The sequence below is a fragment of the Cherax quadricarinatus genome, chromosome 10 (assembly GCF_038502225.1).
Source record: "Cherax quadricarinatus isolate ZL_2023a chromosome 10, ASM3850222v1, whole genome shotgun sequence".
Classification (NCBI taxonomy): Eukaryota; Metazoa; Arthropoda; class Malacostraca; order Decapoda; family Parastacidae; genus Cherax; species Cherax quadricarinatus.
This window is the reverse complement of record NC_091301.1, coordinates 49,088,459-49,098,999: the sequence shown is the minus strand read 5'-3', so window position 1 is coordinate 49,098,999 and position 10,541 is coordinate 49,088,459. Positions and strand designations below refer to the sequence as shown.

The window sequence follows — 10,541 nt, the reverse complement described above, 5'->3', positions numbered from 1 at the left end:
CTAGGTTCAGTGCTGTTTGACCACCCTGCATGTATTGCTGTAAGACCATCCTAGGTTCAGTGCTGTTTGACCATCCTGCATGTATTGCTGTAAGACCATCTTAGGTTCAGTGCTGTTTGACCATCCTGCATGTATTGCTGTAAGACCATCCTAGGTTCAGTGCTGTTTGACCACCCTGCATGTATTGCTGTAAGACCATCCTAGGTTCAGTGCTGTTTGACCATCCTGCATGTATTGCTGTAAGACCATCCTAGGTTCAGTGCTGTTTGACCATCCTGCATGTATTGCTGTAAGACCATCCTAGGTTCAGTGCTGTTTGACCATCCTGCATGTATTGCTGTAAGACCATCCTAGGTTCAGTGTTGTTTGACCATCCTGCATGTATTGCTGTAAGACCATCTTAGGTTCAGTGTTGTTTGACCATCCTGCATGTATTGCTGTAAGACCATCCTAGGTTCAGTGCTGTTTGACCATCCTGCATGTATTGCTGTAAGACCATCCTAGGTTCAGTGTTGTTTGACCATCCTGCATGTATTGCTGTAAGACCATCTTAGGTTCAGTGCTGTTTGACCATCCTGCATGTATTGCTGTAAGACCATCCTAGGTTCAGTGCTGTTTGACCATCCTGCATGTATTGCTGTAAGACCATCCTAGGTTCAGTGCTGTTTGACCACCCTGCATGTATTGCTGTAAGACCATCCTAGGTTCAGTGCTGTTTGACCATCCTGCATGTATTGCTGTAAGACCATCTTAGGTTCAGTGCTGTTTGACCATCCTGCATGTATTGCTGTAAGACCATCCTAGGTTCAGTGCTGTTTGACCACCCTGCATGTATTGCTGTAAGACCATCCTAGGTTCAGTGCTGTTTGACCATCCTGCATGTATTGCTGTAAGACCATCCTAGGTTCAGTGCTGTTTGACCATCCTGCATGTATTGCTGTAAGACCATCCTAGGTTCAGTGCTGTTTGACCATCCTGCATGTATTGCTGTAAGACCATCCTAGGTTCAGTGTTGTTTGACCATCCTGCATGTATTGCTGTAAGACCATCTTAGGTTCAGTGTTGTTTGACCATCCTGCATGTATTGCTGTAAGACCATCCTAGGTTCAGTGCTGTTTGACCATCCTGCATGTATTGCTGTAAGACCATCTTAGGTTCAGTGCTGTTTGACCATCCTGCATGTATTGCTGTAAGACCATCCTAGGTTCAGTGTTGTTTGACCATCCTGCATGTATTGCTGTAAGACCATCTTAGGTTCAGTGCTGTTTGACCATCCTGCATGTATTGCTGTAAGACCATCCTAGGTTCAGTGTTGTTTGACCATCCTGCATGTATTGCTGTAAGACCATCCTAGGTTCAGTGCTGTTTGACCATCCTGCATGTATTGCTGTAAGACCATCTTAGGTTCAGTGCTGTTTGACCATCCTGCATGTATTGCTGTAAGACCATCCTAGGTTCAGTGTTGTTTGACCATCCTGCATGTATTGCTGTAAGACCATCTTAGGTTCAGTGCTGTTTGACCATCCTGCATGTATTGCTGTAAGACCATCCTAGGTTCAGTGTTGTTTGACCATCCTGCATGTATTGCTGTAAGACCATCTTAGGTTCAGTGCTGTTTGACCATCCTGCATGTATTGCTGTAAGACCATCCTAGGTTCAGTGCTGTTTGACCATCCTGCATGTATTGCTGTAAGACCATCCTAGGTTCAGTGCTGTTTGACCACCCTGCATGTATTGCTGTAAGACCATCCTAGGTTCAGTGCTGTTTGACCACCCTGCATGTATTGCTGTAAGACCATCCTAGGTTCAGTGTTGTTTGACCATCCTGCATGTATTGCTGTAAGACCATCTTAGGTTCAGTGCTGTTTGACCATCCTGCATGTATTGCTGTAAGACCATCCTAGGTTCAGTGCTGTTTGACCATCCTGCATGTATTGCTGTAAGACCATCCTAGGTTCAGTGCTGTTTGACCATCCTGCATGTATTGCTGTAAGACCATCCTAGGTTCAGTGCTGTTTGACCATCCTGCATGTATTGCTGTAAGACCATCCTAGGTTCAGTGCTGTTTGACCATCCTGCATGTATTGCTGTAAGACCATCCTAGGTTCAGTGCTGTTTGACCATCCTGCATGTATTGCTGTAAGACCATCCTAGGTTCAGTGCTGTTTGACCATCCTGCATGTATTGCTGTAAGACCATCCTAGGTTCAGTGCTGTTTGACCATCCTGCATGTGTTGCTGTAAGACCATCCTAGGTTCAGTGCTGTTTGACCATCCTGCATGTATTGCTGTAAGACCATCCTAGGTTCAGTGTTGTTTGACCATCCTGCATGTATTGCTGTAAGACCATCCTAGGTTCAGTGCTGTTTGACCATCCTGGGTTCAGTGCTGTTTGACCATCCTGCATGTATTGCCGTAAGACCATCCTAGGTTCAGTGCTGTTTGACCATCCTGCATGTATTGCTGTAAGACCATCCTAGGTTCAGTGCTGTTTGACCATCCTGGGTTCAGTGCTGTTTGACCATCCTGCATGTATTGCCGTAAGACCATCCTAGGTTCAGTGCTGTTTGACCACCCTGCATGTATTGCCGTAAGACCATCCTAGGTTCAGTGCTGTTTGACCATCCTGCATGTATTGCTGTAAGACCATCCTAGGTTCAGTGCTGTTTGACCACCCTGCATGTATTGCTGTAAGACCATCCTAGGTTCAGTGCTGTTTGACCATCCTGGGTTCAGTGCTGTTTGACCATCCTGGATTCAATGCTGTTTAACCATCCTGGGTTCAGTGCTGTTTGACCATCCTGGGTTCAGTGTTGTTTGACCATCCTGGGTTCAGTGCTGTTTAACATTCTTGGGTTCAATGCTGTTTAACCATCCTGGGTTCAATGCTGTTTGACCATCCTGGGTTCAGTGTTGTTTGACCATCCTGGGTTCAGTGATGTTTAACATTCTTGGGTTCAATGTTGTTTGACCATCCTGGGGTCAATGTTGTATGACCATGCTGGGTTCAGTATTGTTTAACCATCCTGGGTTCAGTGTCGTATGACCATCCTAACCATTTTACATACAAGATTACTATAAGATCCCTCTCTGTTTTCAACTTCAAATTTGACTAGTACTTCAAGCCATTTCCTGATTAGCTAGCTTGTGGTGTGTACGTTTGACAGTGTACAACTATCACTAACCGTATAATTAATCAGGCCGCCAATCAAAACTTTGGTTTAGATTTTACCAACTAATTACTGAAGAAAAATCTTGATTTATACGCATAGGTGGCTGATTAGTTTAGTCGAAAGCCAATGGACTACACAAGGATCATTAAGACTGTAGCGTATGTATTCTGAAAGATATACACCTTTTGGTGAGCATCTACGCCTATACCTACACAGCATAATTCAAAATAATACAATACCACCACTTAAGGAATGAGCATCTCTAAATATGAACAGTAATACTGTAAAAAAATGATCTTCATCTGATGTGAACAAATAACATAACTAAGGTATGGGGTGGGGGATACCAGGATGGTACGGTTTTTGCCACAACAGAAAGCATGAGCTATTACGCTGACGCTTGGTTTAGGGAAAAATGGATTTCGCGGAAATTGGCGGGGGAGGGGCGAGATGTGCTGGGGACGGAGGTTAAAGAAAGGATGGAGGTGGATATATGTGAGGAGGAGGTAGCAGTAGCGATTTTTGGGATGCGGACTGGCAAGACGCCGGGCATTGATGGGTTGCCAGTTGAATTTTACAGGACGTATTCGAGTTGCATCAGGCATGTTTTTGTTGGGGTTCTAAATAATATGTTGGAAGGTAGGAGGATGGGTGAGTCCCAACGAATGGGTGTTGTAGTGTTGGTGCCTAAGAAGGGAGGTGAACATGTAATGAGTGCTTACAGAGCAATATCTTTAATGTGTGCTGATTACTAAATTTTGCTACTTTATTTTCCAACTTACTGTGGTCTAACATAGGTGTACAAAATGAATAATACTGATTTTGTTTCCTACACTTTCTGCACCACAAATATTGGCCACGTCTAACAGGAAATGTTTATAGGAACGACACATTTCCACAGGCAAGTTCTATTTAAAATTGGCTTATGTTATAAGAGGAGGATTTTAATAAAAGGTTCTTTTTCTCTTGAACTAAAACGTCTCATTTATATCCCGCTCTTCAAATTTATCCTGCAGTTGACTTTTAGACTTTAAAACCCAGAGGTATTTGCGAAATTAAGATTTTCAGTCATCCGACTTCTGGATGACAGCCATACGTAATACAAGTTTAGGTTACTTTGAAAACAAAAAATAAAAATGGAGAAGGATTTCACAAGGCATCTTTCCCAAAGTCGTAACCTCAGGTCGTTCACTTTTTTCCCAAAGCCTATGATGTTTTCACTTATACCCTAGAATCTGCCTGAAAATATTTCCAATGATCTCTAACCACAACGCAACATCAAAATAACTTGGAAGGAAAGAAGAGAGGTTGACAACGTAGTGTAAACCACCTTGAGGATGGCGGCTAGCTGTGAAGGAAAAAAGGTGGGTGAAGGAGATGGCTAAATTTACAATAAGGCTTCAGGCGAAGCCGCTGGTGGTGATATTCTGGTACACTGGGGATGGAACACGGAAGTAGTTAAGTATGGATGACACTACGACTGCAGCGTGGATTTAACAAAGTAGAACTGTTCTCAGTGTGTTCAGAATGGGGTGACCAGACAGTAATGTACCGAGGAGGGAGGAGGTACTACAGGCCATAGTTGCTGAACCACTGCACTGCGATGACTTCATCTATTGCAGGTGATGTGATATCCCAACTTTATAGATACACTGAATCACTATATAACGTGAAGCTCTGTAAATCACTTTTGGCATTCATATTACACAATGTAAAGAAACGAAGGTAATTACTCATATCCAAAATATTTCCATTGAACATAGATAAAATGCAGACAATTTGCGCTTTTCAGAAATTAGCAGAGAAAAGCTTAGAGAACGAAGGATAAAATCTCGTCCACCTCTTTGCGATAATAAGGATAAGATAAGATAAGATAAGATTTCGTTCGGATTTTTAACCCCGGAGGGTTAGCCACCCAGGATAACCCAAGAAAGTCAGTGCGTCATCGAGGACTGTCTAACTTATTTCCATTGGGGTCCTCAATCTTGTCCCCCAGGATGCGACCCACACCAGTCGACTAACACCCAGGTACCTATTTGCTGCTAGGTGAACAGGACAATAGGTGTAAGGAAACGTGTCGAAATGTTTCCACCCGCCGGGAATCGAACCCGGGCCCTCCGTGTGTGAAGCGGGAGTTTTAGCCACCAGGCCACCGGGCCTAAAAAAGGCATATATATATTTCAACCCATACCGGGGGCGGGGTTAGAACCCGCGATCAGAGAGTCATAAAACTGCAGACTGGCCACTGGGCCAGCTGGCTGCGACAAGACTCGTCCAACATTCCTGTGTTGTATAAACACCACAGGAATGTTAGCATAGGCACCACTATGAACACTGATGCAAGTTTTTACAGACGAATGTCCCGCCAGCGTAGCCGTGACTAGCTCTAGCTTTGAGGGAGCTTGAGCTAGACCTAGTAGCGGGCACGCTGGCTGGAGATTCGTCTGTAAAAACTTGCATTTGTGGTCACAGTGGTGCCTATGCTAACATAAAATATACCAAGTTGGAGGAGTCTTGTTGTAGCCAGCTGGCCCAGTAGCTAGCGCATCGGTCTGGAGTTTTATGATTCTCTGATCTCGGGTTCTAACCCCGCCCGTGGTATGGTTTGTCTGAAATCGTGTCATTACGATTTCGTGAGTCTAGATATATTTCAGTTGCTATGCGATCCGAAAAAGGTATCCTTGTATTATATAACCAAAGATCTTTGTCCGTTAATTTACACCAGTTTAATGTTAGTAATCACAAGGACAATATTATTTCTTTTAATAAAAATGGGAAATTAAAGCTTATGAAGCCTAAAACTAATTAAAACCTTCTACTATGAAAAAATAACTTTAAAGCCAACTTTAAAGAACATTAATTTAGAAGCAAATCGGAAATTGAATTATCAAAATACCTGTGGAAAATTGCATTTAGCTGAATGTATAATTATTTACATAACAGTAAATGAACAATGATAACTATTATTTATCAGTTAGACAAGTAGGAATTTGGGACACTTAGGTCGCAAAAAATGTCCCCCTTCGATACCTACCACTGTCATATCCACAAGTTGCTCTGGACCTATTAATTAAATGAAATATACATACACCAGGAATACTGGTAAATATATAAATTTGTGGACTGTATATTAAAAATAATAAATGGTTATATATATACACAATTACATAATAGAAGGAAAATATATCTTAATATCACTCACCAATTTGACTGGAGATTAATGTGTATCATACTCAGAAAACCTCACTCTAACTAAATCTATGAAAATAATGCTGGCCAGAATTACACACAAATCTAGAGAGCTTATCTGAGGTTCCTGGAGCTGTCTTGTCCAGTCGTCTGATATCTCAAGTTATGCAGGAATGCACATCTACCAATTTCGCCTCCTATTTGAGAGGTGTCAACACAATTTTAACCTCTAGAGCACGAAAAACTCTTCCCCATTCACCAACGTTTCTAATACAAAATTCAAAACCAAGATGGCGAGTCTCGTCTGCGCAGACGCAGGCTTTCCGTTTTCTATGACATAAATATTATTAAATACAGTATGGCCATCTATTTACATATAAATACTGAATTTCTGGAAAATATATACAGTATTTTCCACACTGCGGCTGGCCGGAGTTCGTTGCTAAACGATTCAAATTACTCCTTCCTTTAGGAGACGATTCCAGCCAGTTCTGGCTTAAGTGGCTGTTCTCCTAGTAGGTCTTACTATGATTTCATCTTCCGGCATCATTTGGTCTGCGTTATCTTCCATAACACTCGTGTCACTTTCCCTCAGATTTTCATTTACGTTTGATTGAACACCTAATTCCAAGGGAATCAATTTATTAATTGTGCGTAAACTTTCCTGGCCACGACACAACACTTTGACATTCCTGACAACACCTTGTTCATCTGGGTACAATGTCAATACTTTGCCCAGAGGCCACAATGTTCGATGTTGTTCAGTGTCAATTAACACAATGTCACCTGGTTGAATGGTCTGTCGATTTACTGCCTCTGTCGCACCATAAAAGTGTTCATATAGTGTAAGAAGATATTCCTTACACCTCACATTAGACCAATGATCAATTACTTTATTTAACATTTTAAATTTATTACACAACACTGCCGCATCATTGTAATCTTCATCACTTTCTTCCGGATTATCTCTATAGACAGGGGCAGCTTCCAATTTCCTTCCACATATTAGGTGAGAAGGTGTTAATACATCTGCATCAGATGTATCACTCATGTACGAGAGAGGCCTATTATTTATACGATTTTCTGCCTCCACTAACACTGCATGGAATTCTTCCAAATTAATTCTCTTCCGGTGTAGCACTTTACGGAGACACCTCTTCACTGTGCCTATCAGTCATTCGTACAGCCCCCCCCTGCCAAGGGGCTCTAGGAGTAATAAATTTCCAGGTACACCCTCGCTGGGTTAACAGAGATTGAACATCGTTACTATTATTTAATTCTATCAAGTGTTGAGCACCTGCTACAAAATTTGTGGCATTATCCGAAATCATCAACCTCGGAGAGGATCTCCTAGCAGCAAATTTTCGAAACAGCTGTATAAACTGTTCTGCAGACAAGTCCTGTGCCACCTCTAAATGAACTGCCCTAGTAGCAGTACAGGTGAACAAACAAACATACACTTTCAGTGGAACACCATTTGACGTACCTGTTAAAATTATTGGACCACTATAGTCTACACCTGTTACATCAAATGGTTTCACTAATTGTACACACTCCTTTGGCAATGGTGGAGGACCTGGGTACATATAGGATCTGGCATCCAGAAAGTTTCCCTAATGCAATTTAAGGTATCTTGTACCCCACCATGCATTACATTTTTATGGGCATTTAGAACAATTAAATTTGTTAGATGATGAGTTTTGGGCAGTAAGATAGGGTGTTTAGCATAATCACCCAATTCAGCATTTTGTAACCTACCTCTGCACCTAATTACATTGTTCTCTAAATACAGCCCCAGTTTCTCTATTATGGAACCTTTCACAATTTTTCTTTCCATCATCAATTTAATCTCATTTCCATAGATTTCCTACTGTACCCTCTTTATCCAATATTCAAGAGGATGTGAAAACTTAAATGAAATATTCATCTTGTTTAGAAATTTAAACACCAACTTAGTTACATTGATTAGTTTGGGTAAAGAAGAAAACCTATTTATATCAATGGCTAAGGGAGGACAAACTATTGGAGTGGTGGTCACAGTAATTTCAACAGGAGCAATATACGCCTTTTGTACAGGCCAATTATCTTTATTTACCAACCAGCTCGGCCCTTTAAACCATGATACAGCATTTACAAATTTAGCATAAGGTAAACCTCGAGACAAGAAATCAGCTGGATTCTCCTCACCAGGTATATGATTAAATGTTAACATATGCTGACCCAAACTATTATACTTCTCTTGCATCTGATTAATTTCAGCGACTCTGTTTTGTACGTACACAATTTTACTATTTCCATTACGAATCCATTGTAAGGATACCTCATTATCAGACCAAATTACAGTGTCACTAATATTTATCTCCTGCAACTTATTTCTTATATAATTACCTAATTTGACACATACATAAATGGCTGTTAATTCCAACTGAGGCAAGGTGCGTGATTTAATTGGAGACACTTTAACCTTAGACATAACAAGATAAATAACACTATTACATTGAAGGTAAGCAACTGCTCCATATGCCAATTTTGAAGCATCACAAAAAATGTGGAGTACATTTTTCCCATTTGGATTAGCCACCTGGCGTGGGAACTCCAACATTGGAATTTTTTCATAATCACCAATTAATTCATCCCACCTGTTAATGAATTCCTCAGGTAGAATTTCATCCCAAGCACATTTAAGTTTCCATGCTTCCTGAATTAATAATTTCCCTCTTATAGTAAGGGGTGACACTAAACCTAGTGGATCAAAACATTTGGAAACTTCAGCAAGCAAACTCTCTTAGTTAATTTATTGGGCATACTGTAATTATTAGGTTTTAACATTAACAAATCTCTCTCAGTATCCCAAGTTAAACCCAATACATTACTTCATTTTGGCACTTCATCTCCAGGGTAATCTTTACTTATTTTGTCCTTTAATTTGGACGTATTATTACTCCATTCCCTCAGAGGCATATTTGCACTTTGCATTATTTTATTAGCCTCTCCATAAGTCATTAACAGTTCCTCTTCAGTTGACGTCACACCCAGGAAATTGTCCACATAAAATTGTTTGCTCATTACTTTACTTAATGGACTTCCCGTACATTTAAGGTGTGCCTTCATCGTCGCTTGAAGTAGGAACGGACTGGATGTAGCACCAAATAATACGCTCCTAAAGCGAAAGGTTTTCAGAGGGCTAAGTGGGTCAATAGGATTCTCAGGCCATAAGAAGAGGGTACAATCCCGGTCAGCCTCTTGTAAACCCACTCTTAGGAAAGCTTTACTTATGTCAGCCGTAAAGGCATAATTCTTTACTCTGAAATTTAATAAGATATCTCCTAAGTTTTCCGTCAACGACGGACCAGTCATCAGTCATTTAAACTAGGTACATTTTTGTTACTCCTGGCACTACAATTAAACACAATCCTCGATGGAGTGGTCTTAGAATCCTTCTTCACTCCGTGATGTGGCAAATAGTGACCATAAATTTTGGTTTGCTTAGGAGGTACTTCTTCTATAAATTTATTAATTAACTGCTCAGCAATTATATCATTATAGGCAGTTAACAATTCTGGTGTCTTACTCAGTTCGCGGAGCAGAGCCTTTAATTGTCCATATTCCATTCTGTAATTAGTGGGCAATTCTGGATGGTTCAGTCTCCATGGAATCGTACCCAGTATTGTCCAGATTCAAATTTTACATCTCTCAGGTATTGCTCCTGAATAAAAGAATCATCCGGACTTTCTTCATTTACAATTATTCCAATGCTGTCTAATTCCCACAATTTATGCACTGGCTCAACACCATCCTCTATGGAAGAATTATACTGAGGTACGATTTCATGAGTAAGACACACAGTTATTGTATTTGTAGTTTCCTCTAGTCATGAATTATTACGAGGAATCCTACCATACATTACATGGCCTCCTGAAGTCTTCAAAAGGGTGACACCACATTTCTTTACCATACCCTTTACAAAGGAGGCATAATAGTCACTACCTATCAAAATATTTATTGGACCTACAGAATCATCACTTACCCCAGAAGGTGCTAAATTTATATTATGTGAAAGTCTTTCTGTAGTTTTACTAAGCCCTACTGTAGATATTTTCCTGGAAGTCTATCTACAATTACTGCATTAACACGTTTTTTCTCATTTCCTAACCTGACAGTTACATAAACAGTGTCATAC

At 40.7% G+C, this 10,541-nt stretch overlaps 1 protein-coding gene across 1 annotated transcript in view; it reads left to right on the top strand.

The window, feature by feature from the left end:
• Positions 1 to 4,662: 4,662 nt before the first annotated feature.
• The window catches only part of LOC128687824 (sialate:O-sulfotransferase 1-like), a 272,949-nt gene continuing 267,070 nt past the window's right edge, over positions 4,663 to 10,541 (top strand). The window contains exon 1 of the mRNA XM_070083814.1: positions 4,663 to 4,794. Coding sequence (XP_069939915.1) covers positions 4,776 to 4,794 — 19 coding nt within the window. The 5' untranslated portion in view covers positions 4,663 to 4,775. The remainder of the gene's footprint in view (positions 4,795 to 10,541) is intronic.